General features: G+C 40.9%; 1 protein-coding gene across 1 annotated transcript in view; it reads right to left on the bottom strand.

Moving 5' to 3' along the window:
- Positions 1-13172: 13172 nt before the first annotated feature.
- gjb3 (gap junction protein beta 3) overlaps positions 13173-26274 on the bottom strand; it is a 26378-nt gene continuing 13276 nt past the window's right edge. Inside the window, exon 2 of the mRNA XM_008121749.3 lies at positions 13173-18785. Coding sequence (XP_008119956.1) covers positions 17951-18748 — 798 coding nt within the window. The 5' untranslated portion in view covers positions 18749-18785 and the 3' untranslated portion in view covers positions 13173-17950. The remainder of the gene's footprint in view (positions 18786-26274) is intronic.

Here is a 26274-nt window from a genome sequence, read left to right as displayed (position 1 = left end):
GTAGTCCCTCCGAGGAGCGGCCGAAAGACCTGTGGATGTTTATCCTGTGGAAGAGAAGGTTGAGAGGAGACATGGGGGCCATGTCTAAGTATCTGAAAGGTTGTCATAAGAAAGAGGGAGAAAGGCTTCTTTTCTGCTGCACCTAAGACCAGGGTTCAAATTAGAGCTAAGAACATTAGGAAGAACTTCCTGACTGCGGGAGCTGTTCAGCAGTGGAACTCTCTGCCTCGGGGTCCAGTGGAAGCTCCTTCCTTGGAGGCTTTTAAACAGAGGCTGGGTGGCCATTTGTCTGGGGTACTTTGATTGTGCTTTTCTAGTTAAAATTAAGGTAAAGGTTTTCCCCTGACATTAAGTCCAGCCGTGTCTGACTCTGGGGGTTGGTGCTCATTTCCATTTCCAAGCTGAAGAGCCAGCGTTGTCCATAGACACCTCCAAGGTGATGTTGCCACAGGCATGACTGCACGGAGTGCCATTACCTTCCCACCAGAGTGGTACCTATTGATCAACTCACATTTGCATGCTTTCAAACTGCTAGGTTGACAGAAGCTGGGGCTAACTGGGAGCTCACTCCACTCCCCGGATTCTAACCTGCGTTCAGCAGTTCAGCGCTTTAACACGCTGCACCACTATAATAGTCTACACTACCATATAATCCAGTTCAGAGCAGATAATTTGGATTTTATATGGCTGTGTAGAAAAGGCCTTAGAGATGGGAATAATGTTTTCATTTGCCCTCTTCCCCGATAGTTACGCCGAGGCTAAGTGTACAAGGTATCTATGAAACATCAAGAAATGTCATGTTTAGACTTGGATCCCATCTCATGATGTATGTAAGTGCAAATATTGGTTTTCTAAATATGAAACCCTAAGCTTCTGGATCAGGCAGGCTCTCAATTTTATTTGCTTGGGAATATTATAGCTAAGGAAATGCTGCCACCTTGTGGAAATTTGTTTCAAGGCAAGGACTCATGCAACAGAAAGTGAAGGTGCATCTCCACTGAAGAATAGATGCAGTTTTGCACCACTTTAAATGCAAAGGCTCAGTGCTATGGGATCCTGGGAGTTGTAGTTTTAGAAAGTCTTTAGTCAAAGAGTGCTGGTGCTTCCACTAAAACGTGAATCGCAGGATTGCATTGCATTGAACCGTGGCACTTAATGTGGTTGCAAACTGCTTTAATTCTGCAGTGTGGATGTCGTCAGATTCAAGAACTGGAAACTGGGCTTTGATAGAACTGACAACCATTCCTTTTTTTAAAAAAAAATGATTTTTATTAAGTGTGCTTATAGAATCATAGAATCATAGAATAGTAGAGTTGGAAGAGACCACATGGGCCATCTAGTCCAACCCCCTGCTAAGAAGAAAGAGTGAGAACATTATTGGGTATAGGGAAGATATGAAAATAAGAGAAAAATATGAGTAGAGAGGATGAAAAATGAAAAAAGCAACAAAGGTAGTAATAATAAAAAGTAGAAAAATGGGAAAAATGCAAAAAAAATCCAAGAAAAAAGAAAAAAAGAAAGAAAAAGAAAAACAGAATACTATGGAATCACGAAAACTGCAGTTTTACAATGCCTTTAGCCATTGTGCCGGCTGGACTGCTGACTTGAAGGTTGGGTGGCTGACCTGAAGCTTGCCAGTTTGAATCTACAAGAAAGAGTGAGCTCTCGTCTGTCAGCTCCAGCTTGCGGGGACATGAGAGAAGCCTCCCAGCAGGATGGTAATACATCCAGGTGTCCCCCGGGCAATGTCTCTGTAGACAGCCAATTCTCTCACACCAGAAGCGACTTGCAGTATGTTCTCAAGTCGCTTCCGACATTATAAAAAAAGCATCTCCTAGTACAACTCCTAGGATTCCATAGCACAGAACCATGGAAGTTAAAGTGGTTTCAAACTGCATTAATTCCACAGTGTAGATGAACTCCCTGTCATCTAACTGAAAACATGTGGAGATGGGGAGCAGGAGAGAAAATTTTGCAAAGTGTAAACTCACCAGTCACCGCTGGGTGGCGCTAAAATAGTATTAATTTTCTGAACTTAAGTTTCTTTTCTCTCTCTTTTTTTTTTTAAAAAAACTTTTCCTCCCAAATGGTTCATCTGCTGTTTTAAATATAAATTGCTCTCTCTTTCTTGCTGTCTCATAAATAAACCTTTTGCTGAGTTAAGAGAACATCCCGATCTAAAGGCTGGAGCGGAATTAAATATGGAGAGGCCCATAAGATGCCATTAAAATTTTAAGCCACAGGACTGCTAAGGTGCATTGAATTAGCCGCCATGCCCACTGGGCTTGTGGATATTTAAAGCCGGTGGAAAAAGAGAAAAGAAGAAAGCAATGGCGAGGAGGCAGGAGACACGACTGCAAGGCAGGATGAGCAGATTTCTGATCAAAGGAGGCAAGTTTTTGGAGATTTAAGTTCCAAAAAAGCAAGCAAATGCTGGCTACAAATCTGCCCAGGAAGCCCTGCAAATATGGATCTTCCATGGTTAGTGGCACTTTATCTGAGAGAATCTTTCTGCCAGAGGTTGGCCATAGATCTGTGTTGGAGGACCTACAAATGCCTAGAGAGTACTTTTTCTTCTAGGAATTTCTAGGTCCTCAAGCACAACTTTATGGTCAACTTCTGCTGAAAGCTGACTATAGGATTTTGTTGGAGAACCCATAAATGTCTGGAGTCGTTTTCTCTCCAGGAATCTCTATGTCTCCTAGAATGACTCTATAGTCAACTTTTTCTGGAGGAGCCATAAATATCTAGGGTAGTTGTCTCTAGGAAGCTCCAGATCCTCCAGTGTGATTCTATGGTCAACTTCTGTTGGAGATTGACTATAGAATCTAGCTGGAGGACTCATAAATTGTTGGAGTAGTTTTTTTCTAGGAAGCTTTAGGTTCTCCAGTGTAATTTTATGATCAACTTGATCACAGAATTGTGCTGGAGGACCCATAAATATCTTGTTTTCTCTCTAGGAACCTCTATGTCCTCCAGCGTGACTCTATGGTCAACTTCTTCTGGATGCTGACTATCAAAAATGCCTGAAATAGAGGTCCAAAATTGTCGAGAGTAGTTTTTTCTCTAGGAATCTCTAAGGCTCCTTCTACACTGCCATATAAGATCCAGATTATCTGCTTTGAACTGGATTATATGGCAATGGAGACTCATATAATCCTGTTCAAAGGAAATAGTGTGGATTACCTGCCAGTTCCAACATTTATTATCCATACTTCTGTTTTTATTAATCTCAGCGAGTTTTGCTGGAGTGATTTACCACCTTCTTTCAATTCGTTGGCTTTTGTAAATTTAATTATTATTATTTTATTATTATTTATTCATTTCTATCCCGCTTTTCTCCCGTGGGTGGGATTCAAAGCATCGTACAGCATATAAAATTCATACAAATACACTGAACAGAAATACATAATCAATTAAAACATCATCATTTAAGGCCTTTGTTCCACATTCCTTCTAATACATTGACATTTATTTCATGACCCACATCTGTTGCCCAATTTACCATAGAGACCTTTACGTGTTATTCCCTTGTCTAAGTTGGAACAAGAGAGGTAGATGGCTTGACGTTAAAATTGGGAAAATACAACAAAGACATTCAGACGAAATGCTGGAATTGTGAAGCACAAGAAGGTACCTTCCAACATACGTGGTGGATGTGCAAAAAAATCAAAAGAATATTGGAAAGGAAATATTAAACATAACATTCCAAATGTTACCAGAAATTTACCTATTGGGAATTACAAATATAAATCTGGATGAAAAAAAAAAGATTATTATATTATTTCACAACTGCGGCGAGAATTGTGTATGCAAGAAATTGGAGATCAAAAGAAATACCAACAATGGGAAGTGAAGATACTGGAAATAAGAAACATGGAGAAATTAACTCGATTGTTGACAAGGGATCAAAGACCGGAGAAGTATGAAACATTCGTACTCACCATCTGTCAGCTGTTGGGACAAGAGTAGCAGGTGGCCTGACGTCCAGATTTGACTCACACTCGATAAGGAAAAGGGTCTCCTTATGTAGAGATTTTATCACCCATCATTTGGTCATCCAGACAACCTCTGTCATTCAGCTCTGACCTGATGGAGCCTCATCCATCCCGGAACAGATGGGTTGTTTAACTTCCTTAATTTAAAGAGCCACTGTCTTTGACTTTGTAAACATGGGTTGACTGCACCCAAGGATCTTAGCTCAGTTCACCAATTATTCTCTTCTCAGCACTTTTCTTGCCAAAGTTCATGAACTTTATAATAATAAATAATAAAACTTTATTTATATACCAAGCTATCTCCTTGAGGGACTTAGAGCGGTTTCCAGCATATGAGGAAATATATTATTATTATTATATTGTATGACACAGCAAACAAGATAGATATGCTGGATTTCGTTTCACAAAATCACAAGTCGAACACTTCCCAAGTGTCTAGGACTGTGTGATGTATTTTCGGATGATGCATGCAGATCCCAGCAGGGTAGAATCATAGAATCATAGAATAGTAGAGTTGGAAGAGACCACATGGGCCATCTAGTCCAACCCCCTGCTAAGAAGCAGGAAATCGCATTCAAAGCACCCCCGACAGATGGCCATCCAGCCTCTGCTTAAAAGCCTCCAAGGAAGGAGCCTCCACCACGGCCCCGTAGCCTTTTGCAGTTGGCAGATCGTAATTTTGTCAATGTCTATTGTTTCCAAATGCCAGCTGAGATCTTTTGGCACGGCACCCAGTGTGCCCATCACCACCGGGACCACCTGCCAGGTTTCTGCCTCAAGTTCAATCTTGAGGTCCTGATAGCGGCTGAGTTTTTCCTGTTGTTTTTCGTCAATGCGACTGTCACCTGGGATGGCAACATCAATGATCCAAACCTTTTTCTTTTCCACAACTGTGATGTCTGGTGTGTTGTGTTCCAGAACTTTGTCAGTCTGGATCCGGAAGTCCCACAGTATCTTTGCGTGCTCATTTTCCAATACCTTTGCAGGTTTGTGATCCCACCAGTTCTTTGCTGCTGGGAGGTGGTACTTGAGGCATAAGTTCCAATGAATCATTTGGGCCACATAGTTGTGCCTCTGTTTGTAGTCTGTCTGTGTAATTTCCTTACAGCAGCTGCTATTATTATTATTATTATTATTATTATTATTATTATTATTATTATTATTATTATTATTTGAAACACAACAAGATGAGTCCACAGCAGACACCACTACCACTACCACTACCACTACCGCTGCTTCTTCTTCTTCGGTCAGAGCAGAGGAAGCTTTTGGCAATTCTTTGCAATTCTTTGTCTCTTTTGCTCTCCTATAATGCAGGTTCCAGGTTCAGGAATGTGGCTTTAGTCTTGCCAGGCTGTAGTAGATCTCCACTTTTTTGTCTGTGTGAGGAGCGACTTGAGAAACTGCAAGTCATTTCTGGTGTAAGAGAATTGGCCGTCTGCAAGGATGTTACCCAGGGGACACCCAAATGTTTGATTTTTTACCATCCTGTGGAAGGCTTCTCTGATGTTCCTGCATGGGAAGCTGGAGCTGACAGACAGGAGCTCACCCCACTCCATGGATTCAAACCGCTGACCTTTTGGTCAGCAGTCCTGCTGGCATAAGGATTTAACCCATTGCACCACTGGGGGCTTCAGTAGACTCCACTAGACTCCAATCCATTCATTACACATCTGGATGAGAATGACTTGAGGACCATGCATTGTTGGTATGTGATTTGAACTCAGGGCTTTGTGGTTCTTGTACTTAGTTACGAAGGAAAAAGTTCAGAGCAGAAGAAGCTTTTGGCAACTATCCCCAGAATTGGAGGATTCTGTGAGTTGTATTCCATAAAGGTAACCTTTCCAGACTCTGAAGAAGGCCTTCATCAGAGTCCACCTCTGTCCCTTGCTATGACAAAACCACATTACCTTCGCAAAAGGTCACTTCCAAACTGGAAAAGGCATCACAAAGAGTGGCCCAAATGTTCATTGGTGTTGCAAGAATTTGTCCAACAAGGAAATCTTTGGGAGGCGAAAGATGGGTAAGGTTGGGAGACAGGACAGAGCCAAGGTGGAGACCATGATGGATGGCACGGAGGAAGTGGGAAATGGGTCATGCTAGTCTTCCCTCTTGCACCGTGCCAGAATGTCAGATGGGAGTGGTCCAGCGAAACTGGAGATAAGAGATTTCAAGATAGATGAGCAATAGGATTTCTTGGCGTACAGTTCACTGAGCGCATTATGCCACTCAAAGATCTACTGATGGATGATCACTGGTGTGCATCTACACCAGTGGTTCTCATCCTGTGGATCTCAAGATGCTCTGGCCTACAATTCCCAGAAATCCCAGTTTACCAGATGTTCGGATTTTTGGGAGTCGAAGGCCAAAACATCAGGTTGAGAACCACTGCTGTAGATGCATCCCAGTGCTGAAATTATGATTCCATGCAGGGTCTTTAATGTATGATTTTCTATCTACCGTATATACTCTAGTATAAGCCAACCCGAATATAAGCCGGGGCACCTAATTTTACCACAAAAAAAAAACCAAAAAAACTGGGAAAACATTGACTCCAGTATAATCCGAGGGTGGTAAATTTCAGAAATAAAAATAGATACCAATAGGATTACATTAAGTGAGGCATCAGTAGGTTAAATGTTTTTGAATATTTACATAAAACTGTAATTTAAGATAAGACTGTCCATCTCTGATTAAATCATTATTCTCATCTTCTTCAATGTCAATGTGCTTATGTATCCTTTTAATAACAATAGAGTAAAATAACACATGTAATAATAATAATAATAATAATAATAATAATAATAATAATTAAAAAAATACAGGTAAATGTTTTTGAATATTTACATAAAGCTCAAATTTAAGATAAGACTGTCCAACTCTGATCAAATCATTATTCTCATCTTCTTCAATGCAAATGGGCTTATGTAGCCTTTTAATAATAATAGAGTAAAATAATACATGTAATAACAATAATAATATCAGCGTGAAATAATAAATGTATTAATAATAGTAAAAATAGAAATCCAGCATATCTATCTTGTTTGCTGTGTCATAATAAAATAAAAATAGAATAAAATAAATGTAATGGTAACAATCATAACAGCGTAAAATAATAAATGTAATAATAATAATAATTAGAGTAATAATACCAATAATAATAGAGAAAATTAATAAATGTACCCTATATACTCGAGTATAAGCCGACCCGAATATAAGCCAACCAGGACCCTCACCCGAGTATAAGCCGAGGGGGGCTTTTTCAGTCCTAAAAAAGGGCAGAAAAACTCGGCTTATACTCGAGTATATACAGTATATATATTTAAAAATATGTATTTCAAGGCATGTGTTTTTTAGACAAAAATTTATGTGCATGTATATTTTTGAAATGTTATTTTCAGGGGGCAGAATTCTGTGTAAATTGCATTGCAAGCGTGTAAATGTATTGCTTCCCTAATTCAAAATACATATGCAAGTCATTGTTTAGTTCTGGAGATGGGGACAGAGCTTGTGTAGGTTTTATTTTCCAGACTTTAGCTCCAAGAACCTACCAGCTGCCATCACAAATTTATACAAAACGGTCAGAATAATCTCCATAATTTTTACCATTTTTCCCTGTAAGGTAGATCTGTATTATATACAAGCTTCTATATTTCTAAAGAGCCAAAATTTTGTTGTGCACTCTTAGGCATTTTACTGCTTCGGAAAGGCTTGATTATGATTTCCTTTGTTATGGCACAAAACAGATTTATCCGACTCCTAAAACACTTGTGGAAAGATTTGTTCCCCTGAAGGAAAAGATTTCTGTAAATATTAGAAAGTTCTCTCTATTGTCTAAACATCCTTGAGACCGGTCATGCTGAATACTTTTTTAAAAAAACTCATCCTGTATTCTAGATGTCACATTAACATGTAGACGAAAATAAGAAAAGTAATGTTCTGATGGTCTGGAAATTAATGAAATCCTTGTGATATCCTCCAAATATCCGGATCTGGCACAGGCAGTCCCAATTCATTCTCTGTCATCCCACTTTTCCAGCGGCTTTTAAAATGTCCCAGTTTCTCTCTTATCCTCTCAGTTTCTCCCTTCTTCTGCAACTAGCTTTGCCTACTGCATACTAAATTCAAAGCTCAAAAGGAGTTTGTACTCCATTAACTCCGATGCCGGAATATTTTCCTTCCCTTATTCCTCCTGAATAACGTTTCCATTTTTGACTACCCTCTGATCTTTCTTGGCCACACAGGTTTCTATTTGTGAAATGTTGAAAGGTAGTTTCTGATTGTTCTTTATCTGCATGGCAGAAGGGGGTTGGACTGGATGCCCCCTTGGGCTTCTACTATTACTATTACTATTACTACTACTACTATTACAAAGGCTGGGTGGCCATCAGTTGGGGGTGTTTTGATCGCTCTTTTCCTGCATGGTAGAAGGAGGTTGGACTGGAAATACTGTCAAGTTTATGTTGGTCAAAAAGTTTGCCCATGCCTGATATATGTACATTATACATCATATAATATATAATACAATATACGAGGGCTATCCAGAAAGTAGATTACGTTTTGGAATTAAAAATGAACAAAGTATAGGAGAAAACATTTACCATATGCAGTTGAAAGCCAGACCCAAATACCACTTCTCAACATAGTCCCCATTGAAATCTAGGCACTTCTCATAGCGATAAAAGAGTTTGGAAAGTCCTTCCCCACCAAACTTTGCTGCTTGGCTTGCTTCCTCAACCCTTCCCACAGCTGCGCATGTGCATGCACTCAACTTTTCCCCATGCTCGTCCTGGATCGCTCTTCTAAGTTTTTGCAAGAAGCACACCCAAAAAACATTCGCCATAACCTTCCTTGCATGCATTTGCAAAACAGAAGAGTGATCCAGGACGAGCGTGGAGGAAAGTTTAGTGCATGCACATGCGCAGCTGTGGGAAGGGTTGAGGAAGCAAGCCAAGCAGCAAAGTTTGGTGGGGAAGGACTTTCCAAACTCTTTTATCGCTATGAGAAGTGCCTAGATTTTAATGGCGACTATGTTGAGAAGTGGTATTTGGGTGTGGCTTTCAACTGCATATGGTAAATGTTTTCTCCTATACTTTGTTCATTTTTAATTCCAAAACGTAATCTACTTTCTGGATAGCCCTCGTATAAAGATTTCTTGGGTTTCCACGAGCAGGGGCAGCTGAACCTATATGCAAAGTATGCAAATGCAGAAGGCGCCAAATCCTTGGGGGTGCTATTAAGGCACCCAGTTCAGTGCCCAGAAAAAGAGAGAGCGAGAGAGGCGGAGAAACAAAAGTTCTAGGAAACAGCAATGCACCCTGGTTTTTCCTAAGCCGAGCCTTTGTCAGAGGGAGGAAACTCTTTAGTCCGGTAAAGGCCCAGCACTTGGGGAAATCTCCATGGCTCTCTTCTTCCACTCTCACTGCATTTGAGGTTTTTTTTTTTTGCCAAAATACCGTTTGTTTACACTTGAAAATTGCCTAGGGCCGGCCCTGTCCATGAGAAACATTTTGCCAAAAAGGGCTCTGAGTTGAAAAAGTTTGAGAACCCTGCTCTAGGCAATTCGTTCCATTGTCAAACGCCCCTTACTGTCAAAATGTTTCTTCTAATGTTCCGTCAAAATCTACTCTCCTTTAACTTCGAACCATTCAGCCTGTTCTACCTTCTAAGGCAGGAGAGAACAGTTATGCACCCTCCTCTCTATGACAACCCTTTGAGGTATTTGAGGAAAACAATCCTGCCACTCTTCACGAGGCTGAACTTGCCCGGCTCCTTCCACCTATCCTAATATGTTTTGTTCTGTGTATATCTTATCATCCTTGTTGCCTTTCTCCAAACCTGCTCCAACTTGTCTATCTCCTTCTTAAGGCAAGGTGCCCAAAATTGAATGCTTCATCCCAGCTGAAGTATGAGTCAAATGGTGAAACTGAGACGATGGGAAGGAGGGTCCTGGATGTGAATGCCATGGCACAGGATGGGCAATAATATTAGTACAATGGGTTGTTGTGAGTTTTCCGGGCTGTACGCTCTGCACACTATTCATCCCTTGGCCCTACAATACAGTGATGCACAAGTCTTTACCTATCCCTTATAATGGACCATATTTACCTTGCAGCTTTGACTACTGGTTTTTGATGCCTTGAGGGAATATACTGATTGGATCTTCAAGTGTTTTCATTTTAACTGAACTGTTTTTAGTTTATGTTTATGATGTTGTTTTATTATGTTTGGTATGTTCAAGTTGTTGTATGATGTTTCTGACAATTGTTGGAAACCGCACACATGTTGGAAACCGCACTGAGTCCTCTCAAGGAGATAGAGCAGTATATAAATAAAGTTTTATTATTATTATTATTATTGTTATTGTTATTGTTATTGTTATTGTTATTTTATTATGACACAGCAAACAAGATAGATATGCTGGATTTCATATCACAAAATCACAAGTTGAACACTTCCCAAGTGTCTAGGACTGTGTGATGTATATTATTATTATTATTATTATTATTATTATTATTATTATTATTATTATTATTTTATTATGACACAGCAAACAAGATAGATATGCTGGATTTCGTATCACAAAATCACAAGTCGAACACATTATTATTATTGTTGTTGTTGTTGTTGTTTATTATGGCCATGTTCCAGAAGCATTCTCTCTTGAAGTTTCGCCCACATCTATGGCAGGCATCCTCAGAGGTTGACGGGTATACAATGAGAGGCCAGACCCCTCAACCTCTGAGAATGCTTGACATAGATGTGGGTGAAATGTCAGGAGAGAATGCTTCTTTCCTATGGAGACTCAGAGGACCTTGAGGGAATGAGGATACCTCTGGTGCCCAAGGAAAAAGAATCTCAGATAGACCGGAGCCACCTCTCAAAACTCCTGGTTGCTTCTATGGGAAGTGAGGGAATGGACTCATCCAACATGGTTCTTCTTAAGGTTCTCATGATTTGAAAATAATAACTGACCCATTTTTTAATATCCCTAAATATGTTGGTATCTGAAAGTGTGGCTCCATTGTCAACATCTTTATTGATAACTTGGATGATGGAATAGAGGACATGCTTATCTAATTTGCAGATGACGAATTGGGAAGGATAGCTACCAGTTCAGAGGACAGGAGCAGAATACAGTTTTTCATGTTGTGGTGACCCCCAACCATAAAATTATTTTCATTGCTACTTCATAATTTTTCTACTGTTATGAATCATAATGTAAATATCTGAGATGCAGGATGTATTTTCATTCATTGGACCAAATTCTGAACTCCACCAACTATGGAACTGAACCAAACTTGGCACACAGAACTCTCATGACCAACAGGAAATACTGGAAAGGTTTGGTGGGCATTGACCTTGTGTTTGGGAGTTGTAGTTCACCTACATCCAGGGAGCACTGTGGAATCAAACAATGATGGATCTGGACCTAACTTGGTATGAATACTCAATATGTCCAGCTTTGAACACTGGTGAAGTTTCTGGGAAATAGACCTTGTCATTTGGGAGTTGTAGTTGCTGGGATTTATACAGCCAAAGAGCATTCGGAACTCCATCAATGATGGAAAAGAACCAATCTTAGCACACAGAACTACCATGGTCAACAGGAAATACTGGAAAGGTTTGGTGGGCATTGACCTTGTGTTTGGGAGTCGTAGTTCACCTACATTCCGAGAGCAATGTGGACTCAAACAATGATGGATCTGGACTAAACTTGGCACGAATACTCAATATGCCCAAATGTGAACACTGGTGAAGTTTCTGGGAAATAGACCTTGACCTTTGGGATTGTAGTTGCTGGGATTTATAGTTCACCTACAATCAAAGAGCTCCTTGAGCCCCACCAATGATAGAATTGGGCCAAACTTCCCACACAGAACTACAGTCATTAATTAATCAGCCTCAGAGGGTTTTTAATAATCTATCCCGTTTTTATTACGATTTTACCATTTATGTGTTTTAAATGCAATTTTTTATCTTGTATTTTTGTTTTAATTGATATATTGTATTACTGTTTTATCTTTTTATAGTGTGATTTGTATTATGTTGCCTATGTTTTGTTCTATGTTGTTTGGGCCTCTGCCCTATGTAAGCCGCCTCGAGTCCCTGCGGGGAGATGGTGGCTGGGTATAAATAAAGTTTATTATTATTATTATTATTATTATTATTATTATTATTATTATTATCATTATTATTATTATTATTATTTATGACACAGCAAACAAGATAGATATGCTGGATTTCATATCACAAAATCACAAGTCAAACACTTCCCAATTGTCTAGGACTGTGTGATGTATTTTCGGATGATGCGCGCAGATCCCAGCAGGGTGGCCTTTTGCAGTTGGCAGATGGTAATTTTGTCAATGTCTATTGTTTCCAAATGCCAGCTGAGATCTTTTGGCACGGCACCCAATGTGCCCATCACCACCAGGACCACCTGCACTGGTTTCTGCCAGAGTCTTTGAAGTTCAATCTTGAGGTCCTGATAGCGGCTGAGTTTTTCCTGTTGTTTGTCGTCAATGCGACTGTCACCTGGGATGGCGACATCAATGATCCAAACCTTTTTCTTTTCCACAACTGTGATGTCTGGTGTGTTGTGTTCCAGAACCTTGTCAGTCTGGATTCCGAAGTCCCACAGTATCTTTGCGTGCTCATTTTCCAATGTTTTTGCAGGTTTGTGATCCCACCAGTTCTTTGCTGCTGGCAGGTGGGACTTGAGACATAAGTTCCAATGAATCATTTGGGCCACACAGTTGTGCCTCTTATTATTATTATTATTATTATTATTATTATTATTATTATTATTATTACCACAGAAAATACTGGTCTTTGGTGACCCCTCTGACAATGACCATCCACCAAGAGTGTTTTGACTGTGTGCATGACAGAATGGGGTAGGACTAGATGGCCCAACTCTTCCACGATCCCCCCAACCTGCTGATCTCCTGGTTACATTAAACTATATACACTTTCATCTGCAATATCGTGTCAGGAAGTATGGGCATCATACTTGGACACATCCAGTTGGAGAAACCTGCCGTCACTCAGTAAGCCATTCTAGATAACCTTCTTCCAAGTGCATGGCTCTAAAACACTTAGCATTCCTTCCTTTTCTTCCTTTCCATAATATCCCATCGTGTTGGCAGTAAAGGACCTGGCACACATACATATAAACAAAGTAACATTTTATTTGACCTTTCGCATTACATGGTTCGCTAGGCAAACATAATATTTGTTCAGCAACTAAGGAGCAGATAGGTCTTGCGAGGAGTACAGAGGAGTCTCGCAAATGTTTCGGCCAAATTGGCCGATGCCACAGGGATACGGCAGCCGGCACCTGGTCCAGGAACAGCAGGACTTGGCCCGATGCCCTGAAAGTCCATCTGCGCTGTGGTTGCCGTGAAATCACAATTTCCTCCAAGGCAGGAAGTCAGAGGCGGAGGAAGGAGGCCTTGCGCTATTGGACTCCATGGTTTCTTCCTTGGAAACTCTCCTCCTTGTTGAAGATGGACTTTGATGCACCTACATTCACCATTATTCATATTTTCCTTCTCATTCCTAATTGTTTATCCATTTCACTTGTACCAACCCTTTCCTGAAATAAAGTATTCTAGCTGCTGCAAGATCACCCTGTTCATACTTTCCAGCAGTCCATATTTGGCAAAACACCCAGCAACGTCCTTGCAGATGGCCAATTCTCTCACTCCAGAAGCAACTCCGGTTGCTCCTGACACAAAAAAAAGAACAATCCTGATTACTTCTCTGCCGTCCCACTTTTCAAGTTCTTAAATGTCCTGGTTTATTATCTCCCTCCTTCCGTCACACTTTTCCATTTGTCTTTATTTTACTTCAATTGCTGCAAACTGATTTCAACCTGCAGAAGTAGTTTGCAGCAAAGAGGATAGGAAAATGTATTATTATATTGTGATTTTATTGTGTTACTGTTTTTACTGATGTTTACTGTTTTGGGCTTGTCTGAGTATAAGCTGCCCCGAGTCCTTCGGAAGGTGGAGGGGGTATAAATAAAGTTGTTGTTGTTGTTGTTGTTATTATTATTATTATTATTATTATTATTATTATTATTACTGTATGACACAGCAAACAAGATAGATATGCTGGATTTTGTTTCACAAAATCACAAGTCGAACACTTCCCAAGTGTGTAGGACTGTGAGATGTATTTTCGAATGATGGGCACAGATCCCAGTAGGGTGGCCTTTTGCAGATTATTATTATTATTATTATTATTATTATTATTATTATTATTATTATTATTATTATTATTATTACAGTAGAGTCTCACTTATCCAACTTCCACTTATCCAACGTTCTGTATTATCCAACTCAGTTGCCGTTTTTGTGGTCAATGTTTTTGTGGTCAATGTTTTCAAAACATTGCGATATTTTGGTGCTAAATTCGTAAATACAGTAATCCATGATTTTAACACTTTATCTTGTATGTGGTTTTTTAATGACTTGCTTTTATTGTCTGATTGATTGGTTTTATTGTTTTGTTTTTATATGGTTCTGTTCGAGCTTGGCCCCATGTAAGCCGCCCCGAGTCCCTTCAGGGAGATGGGGCGGGGTATAAGAATAAAATTATTATTATTATTATTATTATTATTATTATTATTATTATTATTATTATTATTATTACTACTACTACAGTATGTTACCGTGTATTGAACTGCTTTTTCTGTCGATTCATTGTAAAACATTATGTTTTGGTGCTTAATTTGTAAAATCACAATGTCATTTGATGTTTAATAGTCTTTTCCTTAATCCCTTCTTATTATCCAACATTTTTACTTATCCAACGTTTTGCCGGCCCATTTATGTTGGATAAGTGAGACTCTACTGTATTATTAAGGAGGGGCTGACTCTTGATTTTCCCAGTAGGCTCAAGCAAAAGCAAATTGCTGCAGCCTTTCCTCGCTTGTGTATTTTTTTCCAACTTAATCACATCCTGATATTGCTTGGGAATAAAATTCCGTTTTCATATGTGAAATGTCAGAAGTTACGCTACCACTGGGAAAATACTTTCCAACTTCCTTAAGGATTAAGGTTTTCAGGGAAGAGAGAAACCTGAAAGTTGTGCCAGATATTAGGCATCATCCTTTTTTAATAAAATATCTCAGTGAGTCCTAAGTTTGAAAAAAAATTGCCCTTAACATTCCTGACCTCTGATTGTGGAAAGGCTTGGTCTTGCTTATTTTTTCCCTTGAGCTTTTATCCCTTTCCCAATTGCTTTTTATATTACCTGTTTGCCAAACTCCTCTTTTCAGGTTCGTGCTTGCTATTTTTACCCCTACATTGAGAACTCCCGTCCTTCTTTCAAGCCAATTCCTCTTCTTTGTAGTCATTTGTCAACATGTCCTTTGTGTTTGGTTGCCAATAAACCCTTTCCAAACAAAAAAAGAGTAAGAAACTCATAGACAAAGGCGTTTCAGGTGATCTTTTATCCAAGATCACTGAGACGGTGGAATGGCAGGACATTTAGTCTTTGAGACAAGGGTTGAGATCGTGCAACCCATGGTCTCTCCATGTGAATATGCAAAAGACTATTTTGCAAAATGGATCTGCTTATTTTTGTAAGAGGAAGATCAAAAAGAATAGTCTCAGAAAACCCAGGGATTTTCTCTTCTAGGAAATTGCTTCTGAACTTTACCAAAAGAGGCTCTTTTTTGCTTTCTGTATTGGGTTGCAAGTCCCATCATCCCTCAGTACTAGGTTGTTGGGAGTTGCAGCTTAACTCTATTTGAGATAGCAACAGGTTTACCAACAAACCTTGAAGTCATAAAAATATGACAGCCCATAAAAAGAGGATACAAAGCCTATGGTGGAGGATAGGTCTCATTTAACTAGCATGTTCAGAGTTGTAGTTATTTGGTGGATTGACATATCATTTGTTTTTTCCCATCTCCTCCTTTAGCAACTTCCTTTTCATCCCAGTCTCCATATTCTTGAAAATAATAACTATACAAAAATCCGACTGGTCACCACGACGCTAGAAAGAACTCCCTGAGCAGTTTGTTGCATTTGCTAGCTATCAAGTTACATTGGAAATGTTTGGATGGCAATGTAATGCTGCTATGGAGACGATGGTCAATATTAATGCCAGTCCAATTCTCCTTCTATGTTGGCACTGTAACAAACTCATCTTGGCCAAGTTGGCAAGAGAAGATGGAAATAGTTCATACATATGTTTCTAGAGAAAGCTGGACAAGGAAGAACTGAGCTAGATAGATCATTGGTATGACTCAGGAGGCATCTACACTCTCGATATAATGCTGTTTGACAGCACTTTAACTTTGCAAAAGAGTGTTGGTGCCTTACAAAACCATAAATCTCACAATTTGTAGATGGCCTAGTTTTTTTCATGGAATTCTTACTAAAGTTATGTGCCATTGACTTGAGAAGTTTTTGAGAACTTCTCAGCATCTCATTGCTTCCTTCAAGACCCTGCAAAGGTTTTGCCTGTGGAGCAGATCTAGAGCCTTCTTTAGAAATCCACATAAATCCAGTTGTTCCCAAAGGATGTTGGTGCCCCAAGATCATAGGATCTTGTCTTCCTATGAAATTCCATCATAGAGTCCTCTATTGAGGAACATTTCAAATTCATTTCAAATCTCATGATAGGATTCAGCAGAAGAACCAAAGGCCACCTCACTAGAATGCCTTTTCTGTGACAGGAAGGGTGAGAAGACCACATCAAAACTTGTACCAGAGAAGAATAGCAGGATAATCTAGTTTGGTTTTGTGGAACAGAATCCTTCTTTTGGAGATATTTCATCTGGTGTATGGAAAGTGTGTAGACAATTCAGCATAAAAGGCACTTACTCTAGAGTAGGGTCCAAGAGAGAGACATAAAGGCTCTTCCCCTTGATATGAACTATAAATGATCCTAGATCCCTCCTCCACAAGACATTTTGCATATAGAAACCCTTGACTCCTCTCAAATCTCAGAATGACCCTTGTATCTACAGCACCATGGAAAGAGGAAACCATGGTGGACCCTACTGAAATGAATGATTTCTACTGGATGTTATCCTAGAGTTGCCCTGGAGAACCTAGAACATTCCCAACTAGATATGCAAGGTTCTCCATTGCAACTCTATGTTAACTTCTGACGGAACCATGCCATAGAATCTTCTGGAGGATTTAGAACATTTCTAGTGAGAGGTTGTTTTGTTCGATGTGGGTAGGTAAAACCACGGTTACACATCCCATGGCTATGGAAGTTCATACTGCATGTCCAGATTCATTGAGAACTTCTTATGCAAACATCTGGATGACAAAAAAGAGCAGTGTCTCTATTTGATCCAAGTGGCTTAGTTTGGAGACCACAGAAACATGGTCCTTTTGAGGAAACTCTTGGTCTGCAAGACAACTTCGGTCTGGAAAGACTTCATGAGTCAATAAGGAATGTCCTTAATTACAACTCCTCTTGTCCCAAAGTAACTCTGCAACTCTCCGCAAGCAACTGTATGATTAGAAGAATGAATAAACAAAAGCTAAAGTCCATTGGCTGCTATGGATCTCCTAATGACCATAAAGTATGTTGTGTAGATATGACTCGTTCAGCTGGTTACCTAAATTAATCAAATATTCTGAGATAGGCATAAACGTTAAGGTTTGAAGGGTTGCAATGTTCTCCAGTGATGGGCAAACCCACATCTTGTGCCGGAATGTCTGAACCATGCATCCTGAGTGTAGTCATAATAACATGTAAACAGATAAGAAAGGCCATAGTTTTGCCTTCAGGCTTCAACATAGTGATGTTTCCCTTCAAATATGGTGGTCCATCTCCTCATGGACACTTCTGTCCACAACCCAATCTTGGTTTTGAGCCATCCTACCTCATCTTATGTTTCAAAATGCCACGTACATAAAAAAGAATCCAACTGGAAGCCAACCATTTTGGAAGTTCCCCTCCCTCCCCTTCTTTCAGATTAAAGTCAGGTTGGGTGCAGATGCTCTCAAGGCTTCCACAGGTGAGATCTTCAACTTCCCATCATGATCCAATCTTGAATGGCATGGGCAGGTGGAGGCCTTGCTGTAGGTGAGCGACCGCTTCTTCTTCTTCAGCTTCTGCATCGAGCGGACCACTCGCTTGAAGATGAGATAGAAGATCTCGCACACGGTGAGGACGATGCAAAGGGCAGAGGCACCAACCATGAAGTAGGTGAAGATCTTCTTCTCTGTCGGCCGAGCGATGTAACAGTCTACTGTGTTTGGGCACGGGTGGAAGTCACACTTGACCAAGCGTGGCAGGTCAAAACTGTCCCATATCCGATGCAGGAGATAGAGGAAGACGATCTCGATGCCCAGTTTGAAGAAAAGGGTGAGGAGATAAGTCCACCAAAGGCCGCCGTGTTTCTTGCCCGTGTTGCTGTAGAGTTTGGGACAGTTCTCCCCGTTCTTCTCTCGGTTCTTGCGTTCCCTGTCCTCGCGATAAGCCACGTGCATGATGACCAGCAATGAAGGGCAGGTGACGAAAATCAGCTGCAAGGCCCACAGGCGGATGTGGGAGATGGGGAAGTAGTGGTCGTAGCAGACGTTGGTGCACCCAGGTTGCCGGTGGTTGCAGTCAAAGTCCTTCTGCTCGTCTCCCCAGACGCGTTCTGCCGCCACTACGTAAACCAGGACCCGGAAGACAAAGACCACCGAGAGCCAGATGCGCCCAAAAGCCGTGGAATACTTGTTCACGCCGCTCAGCAAGCCTTGCAACGTCTTCCAGTCCATGGTGGCAAAAGTCTCTGGAGGCTTTGCTCACCCAAGCCTGAGGAGAAAAAATAAGAAGAGGGAGAATAAAAACACAACACCACATTAATCGTCCATTTCCTCCTTAACCATATCAAACCAGAAACGGGTGATGGATAAAGTGGAGCTAAAGTGGGGGCCGGGCTGTGGTGCAGCTGGCTAGTAACCAGTTGCAATAAATCACTACTGACCGAGAGGTCATGAGTTCGAAGCCCGGGTCGGGTTTAGCCTCTGACCATTAAAATAGCCCCGGCTTGCTGTTGACCTATGCAGCCCCGAAAGACAGTTGCATCTGTCAAGTAGGGAAAATTTAGGTACGCTTTATGCGGGAGGCTAATTTAACTAATTTACAACACCATAAAACTGACAGCAAAACATGAGGAAAAGAATGAGGAAGAACAGCCACCAGTGGACAGTGAAGCAACAGCTCCCCTTGTGGCCGGAATCGTGAAGCTAGAAAGATGTTAAAATGCCTCTGTGTCTGTCTAAACTGAATGTTGTTTGTCTGTTGGCATTGAATGTTTGCCATATATGCGTTCATTGTAATCCGCCCTGAGTCCTCTTCGGGGTGAGAAGGGCGGAATATAAATACTGTTATTAAATAATAGTTGCGTATTTCAACCTGCCTATTTTTCTACTCCCTTCCTCCTTAAAATTGGATTTTAATGTTTGCACAGATGGGGAGAGATAAAAAAGGAAGGCAAATATGCAGGATAAGGACAGGAACAAGGTTGATGCTGGGGCAGGTGTGGCTCATGGAGCACATGTGGGCCCCAGGGTGGCTTCTGTGGCAGCTAATAACATAGTTTGGGTCAACTTCTAATCATTTCCTGTTGGGATAAATATTTTTTTCTGGGACTAAAATGTCCAAAGAGAGGAACAAAGGCATTTTATTATTATTATTTTATTATGACACAGCAAACAAGATAGATATGCTGGATTTCATATCACAAAATCACAAGTCGAACATTTCCCAAGTGTCTAGGACTGTGTGATGTATTTTTGGATGATGCATGCAGATCCCAGTAGGGTGGCCTTTTGCAGTTGGCAGATTGTGATTTTGTCAATGTCTATTGTTTCCAAATGCCGGCTGAGATCTTTTGGCACGGCACCCAATGTGCCCATCACCACCGGGACCACCTGTACTGGTTTCTGCCAGAGTCTTTGAAGTTCAATCTTGAGGTCCTGATAGCGGCTGAGTTTTTCCTGTTGTTTTTCATCAATGCGACTGTCACCTGGGATGGCGACATCAATGATCCAAACCTTTTTCTTTTCCACAACTGTGATGTCTGGTATGTTGTGTTCCAGAACTTTGTCAGTCTGGATTCGGAAGTCCCACAGTATCTTTGCCTGTTCATTTTCCACAACCTTTGCAGGTTTGTGATCCCACCAGTTCTTTGCTGCTGGGAGGTGGTACTTGAGGCATAAGTTCCAATGGATCATTTGGGCCACATAGTTGTGCCTCTGTTTGTAGTCTGTCTGTGCGATTTTCTTACAGCAGCTGAGGATATGATTAATGGTTTCGTCGGTTTCCTTGCACAGTCTGCATTTTGGGTCAACAGCTGATTTTTCGATCTTGGCCTTAATGGCCTTTGACCTGATGTCTTGCTCCTGGGCTGCAAGGATCAGGCCTTCTGTCTCCTTCTTCAGGGTCCCATTTGTGAGCCAGAGCCAGGTCTTCTTCTTATCAGCTTTTCCTGTTATTATTATTATTATTATTATTATTATTATTATTATTATTATTATTATTACACAGTAAACAAGATAGATATGCTGGATTTCATATCACAAAATCACAAGTCGAACACTTCCCAAGTATCTAGGAATGTGTGATATATTTTTGGATGATGAGCGCAGATCCCATTAGGGTGGCCTTTTGCAGTTGACAGATCGTAATTTTGTCAATGTTTATTGTTTCCAAATGCCGGATGAGATCTTTTGGCACGGCACCCAGTGTGCCCATCACACCATTTCTCCAATTCAAGGAAGAGGTTGGTATTAGTTCAATGAAAGAGTCCCAGTTTCTTTGCATCATTGATTTTATAGTTTTGATATACTTAACAAATTGTCGTGCCTATACATGTATGCAATTGCAGCGTGTAATGGTTTCATTGTCTTAAAGATTTGCATACACGCAACAGCCATCTTTCAATGTTGGAACTGTATGGGACACTGGATTTGGGACAAATGTCTCTTGAGTAGAATTTGTGCACAATTTTCTTGCACATCATCCGGATTCACCTTCATGACTCAGATGCTCAAGTGACTCTGTTTTCATCATTTAGGGCATCTAGATTTGATCTTATGGCAAATGTTGATGTCACAAGATTGTGGAAGGAAAGAGTCGAGTAATTGTTAGGCAATTATTTCCAGTTGACTCCCAGGCTCATTGGCTTCCTGGTTTGGTTCTGGAGCATAATTAAGGCACAGGATAAGCATCTCATAAGAATTCAGGTTAAGAGTTAGATTTGGCACACCCTGTTTCGAATTCAGGACCTGGTTGGTGCTCATTCACACACAGCCATGATCAGAGCCATGCAATGCAGCATGCCGTTAGATGAGAAGACCACAGGAAAGAAATACAGTAGAGTCTCACTTATCCAAGCCTCGCTTATCCAAGTTTCTGGATTATCCAAGCCATTTTTGTAGTCAATGTTTTTAATAGATCATGATATTTTGGTGCTCAATTCGTAAATACAGTAATTACAACATAACATTACTGCATATTGAACTACTTTTTTTGTCAAATTTGTTGTATAACATGATGTTTTGGTGCTTAATTTGTAAAATCATAACCTAATTTGATGTTTAATAAGCGTTTCCTTAATCCGTCCTTATTATCCAAGATATTCGCTTATCCAAGCTTCTGCCGGCCCGTTTAGCTTGGATAAGTGAGACTCTACTTTATCTGTAAATATATATCCTCTCCATCTATTGCTGTTGTCCTTTCCATCTATTTCCTGGAGCTAATGGTCAGGATCACAAAATATTTGGAAAATGTTTGAAAATTGTATTTCTGAGTGTTATCAAAACCTTACAAGAAAACATCTTGGATGGATGAGAGTCACTGTATTGCAGATTGATTTTGCTCAACAGGAAATAATATTATTTTCTGTCAATAAATGATGATTCTCATGCAGAAATGTTTTATTTTTGTATCAAAAAGTGAAAATTTCATGCAGAACATCTCCCAAGCTACAAAATTTTCACTGTAAAAAGGTAAAGGTTTCCCCTGATGTTAAGTCCAGTCATGTCTGACTCTGGGCGTTGGTGCTCATCTCCATTTCTAAGCCGAAGAGCCGGCGTTGTCCATAGACATCTCCAAGGTCATGTGGCCACTGGCATGACTGCATGGAGTGCCGTTACCTTCCCACAGGAGCAGTACCTATTGATCTACTCACACTCTGGGGGTTGGTGCTCATCTCCATTTCTAAGCCAAAGAGCCGGCGTTGTCCGTAGACACCTCCAAGGTCACGTGGCCACTGGCATGACTGCATGGAGCACCGTTACCTTCCCGCCGGAGCGGTACCTATTAATCTACTCACACTGGCATGTTTCTGAACTGCTAGGTTGGCAGAAGCTGGGGCTAACAGCACCACAGGTAGATTTTATAGAGACTCAATCCCAAACTGAAAATAGTCTGCGAATATTGCTTTCAAAGACTATCTTGCAACAGGATGAAACTGTAAAATTGCACATTGCTGTTTTGGAAATAGCAAATTTGTTTTACAAATGCCATCTCTGCTCAATGGTAGAGAGCAGACCTGACAACGGTATACAGAGGCTTTCTGCTCCATTATTTTTATATATCTCCAGGAAGAGCTAGAGAAGCCTGTTGTTTGTAATCTGGATAAACTCTTGTCAGTTAGCACAAACAGTGCTAAACAAGGTGAAAAATGTTCCAGCCGTTGCTTCGGTTTGGTCAGATTCTGGCTGCTGCAGAGACTCAGAACATGAAAAACGTCCTGTTTGGATTTAAAAAGGTAAAGCTTTTCCCCTGACGTTAAGTCCAGTCGTGGCCAACTCTGGGGGTTGGTGCTCATCTCCATTTCTAAGCCGAAGAGCCAGCGTTGTCCGTAGACACCTCCAAGGTCATGTGGCCGGCATGACTGCATGGAGCACCGTTACCTTCCCGCCAGAGCGGTACCTATTGATCTACTCACATTGGCATGCTTTCGAACTGCTAGGTTGGCAGAAGCTGGAGCTAACAGTGGGCGCTCATTTCGCTCCTGGGATTTGAACCTGGGACCTTTCGGTCTGCAAGTTCAGCAGCTCAGCGCTTTAACACGCTGCGCCATCACCAGGGGCCCAATAAATGTAATAATACCAATAATAATAGAGAAAAATAATAAATGTACCATATATCATCTCTATTTCTAAGCCGAAGAGCCGGCGTCGTCCGTAGACACCTCCAAGGTCATGTGGCCGGCATGACTGCATGGAGCGCCAATGTTACCTTCCCACCGGAGCAGTACCTATTGATCTACTTACATTGGCATGTTTTCGAACTGCTAGGTTGGCAGAAGCTGGAGCTAACAGCGGGCGCTCATTCTGCTCCCGGGATTTGAACCTGGGACCTTTTGGTCTGCAAGTTCAGCAGCTCAGCGCTTTAACACACTGCGCCATCACCAGGGGCCCAATAAATGTAATAATGCCAATAATAATAGAAAAAAATAATAAATGTACCATATATTCTCGAGGATAATCTGACCCAAATATAAGCCAACCAGGACCCTCACCCAAGTATAAGCCGAGGGGGGCTTTTTCAGTCTTTAAAAAAAGGGCTGAAAAACTAGGCTTATACTTGAGTATATACAGTATATTTGAAAATTTCCCTGCCGTTGATTTCAACTAAGGGAGTTTCAAAGCAAAATTTTCGCCCACTGATCAGTCAAAGCAAGTGGGAATAAAAATGTTAACACTTTGGAGACTTGATTGAAAGGTGGTGATTATTATGAACTGGAATAAAACCAGAAGCAAATCTGGAGTAAAGCTGGCAAGTAAGGCTGCGGCTGACCACTTCCGAAGCAAGGGATTCTGCGTGCGGCATTCTTTTCTTTCTTCAATCCTGCTCCACCTGACTCTTGGCCTTAATGTGGAAAATTTACACAGTCGGTCATTGTGTTATCAACACACTCATCTGTAGTTTTTCAAAGGAGAAAGGGGAAAAAAACCCTCTTGGTGTACTCAAGATGATTGCATCAAGATTGACTAGGTATTTATGCTCCGCAGGAGGCCGTTTAAGTGTTCCTGCACTTGGGTTTAAATGCCATGAGAAAAGAGTCGAGATGCAACAGATAAAACTAGAAATGTGATTTTTTTTTTAATTTTGAAAAATAGTGTTCCATGACTCTCCAGAAAGTTTGGGAACAGCAAGACCCTCCCGGAACATTATTAGGAGACTGGCCACTAAGCTCCTTTCTCCAAATTAAAAATCTATTTACTACCATTACAGTAGATTCTCACTTATCCAACGTTCTGGATTATCCAACGCATTTTTGCAGACAATGTTTTCAATATATCATGATATTTTGGTGCTAAATTTGTAAATACAGTAGAGTCTCACTTATCCAACACTCGCTTATCCAACGTTCTGGATTATCCAACGCATTTTTGTAGTCAATGTTGTAAATATATCATAATATTTTGGTGCTAAATTTGTAAATACAGTATCTACACTGTAGAATTAATGCAGTTTGACACCACTTTAAACACTCGTCTCAATAGTATGGAATCATGGGATTTGTAGTCTTTAGCTGCCTCTATCTCACCAAACAACAAATCCCAAGAGTTGATAGCATTCTGTGGTGTAGATGCACCCCAAGGTTCAAATCCATGTCCAGAAACTGACTGAGGTGTGTATCTACACTATAGAATTAATGCAGTTTAACACCACTTTTAATGCCTATCTCAATAATATGGAATCATGGGATTTGTAGTCTTTAGTTGCCTCTATCTCACCAAACAACAGATCCCAAGAGTTGGTAGCATTTAACCAGGGCAGTTAAAGTGGTGTCAAACTGTAATGTAAATGCACTTTGGGTGACTGTGGACAAGTCACTCCATCTCAGGCTAGAAAGTCAATAGCAAACCTCCTTGGAATGAATCTTGTAAAAATAATATTCTCCGATAGTATTGTCATAAATCATAGTTGGCCTGAAGGCACATTCTTAGAAGTTTATTTTGGAATCCCAGTGTGATTATTTTTGTTCGCACCAGGTGTGTTGGAGCTCAATTTGTCTGGGTTTTTCTTTGATGGGTGCCCTGTTTTTAATCCTATGGCAACCAGATATGGGAAACGTGGTCCTGTCTACACTGGGAATAGTTGTCTGTTCTGAATTTGAGCACAGAGACAGCAGACAACTTCCCTCTGCAACTGGTCCCACTATGATGGATACACTGGGGTTGCCAACGTATCCATCAACCCCTGCTGCTGTGTTTTAAGTAGCAGCTTGCTATGTAAACATTGGCAGACGAGCCAGTTTCTCTCCATCTTTAGCTCCTGGGATGAACAGCGTGGGCCATTCCCAAAGGCACCGGAGCCGGTTGGAAGAGGTGTCTTGCCACCAAAACTCCTTGCCTCGTTCAGGAAGCGATGTTTGGTTCAGCAACACAGTTAATTTTCAGTTTTCTTCCTTCCCTTTAATTGTACTGCTTGTCAGCTATTAACCTGGAGCCTTTTGTGCCCTGGGAAGGAACGCACCAAACTGGTGGAGCGGCTTTCTTTTTAACTCCTTGGCTCCTACCATTCCTCTTTCCATCACAGCAGTGGATGATTTGGGATTTTTCCACCCTTTACATCCTTTATTTGCATCATGTAATGGCAACCTAGCACAGAACATCTACACGGTGGAATGAATGTAGTTTGACACCACTTCAACTGTCCTGGCTCAATGCTATGGAATCCAAGGAGTTGTAGTTTGATGTGAAACACCACCAGGACTCTTTGGTGGAGGAGGATAGATACCTTGTAAAACTACAGCTCCCATTTGGAATAAGGTTCCCCAAGACTATGGATATGACCAATCCATTTAAATGACTTCTGGGTTCAGTTGCATAGGACAGTGGTTCTCAACCTGGGGTCCCCAGATGTTTTTTGGCCTACAACTCCCAGAAAACCCATCCAGTTTACCAGTTGTTAGGATTTCTAGGAGTTGAAGGCCAAAAACATCTGGGGACTCCAGGTTGACAACCACTGACCTAGCAGGACCTAGAGCAGTTGTTCTCAACCAGTGGGCCCTCAGATGTTTTTAGCCTACAACTCCCAGAAATCCCATCCAGTTTACCAGCTGTTAGGATTTCTAGGAGTTGAGGGCCAAAAACATCTGGAGACCCCAAGTTGAGAACCACTGACCTAGGAGGACCTAGATCAGTGGTTCTCAATCTGTGGGTTTCTGGGTGTTTTGGCTTACAACTCCTAGAAATCCCAGACAGTTTACTAGCGGTTAGAATTTCTGGGAGTTGAAGTCCAAAACATCTGGGGACCCACAGGTTGAGAACCTAGGAGG

This window comes from Anolis carolinensis, unplaced genomic scaffold (genome assembly GCF_035594765.1).
Source record: "Anolis carolinensis isolate JA03-04 unplaced genomic scaffold, rAnoCar3.1.pri scaffold_10, whole genome shotgun sequence".
In the NCBI taxonomy this organism is placed as follows: domain Eukaryota; kingdom Metazoa; phylum Chordata; class Lepidosauria; order Squamata; family Dactyloidae; genus Anolis; species Anolis carolinensis.
This window is presented reverse-complemented; position numbering and strand designations above follow the sequence as displayed.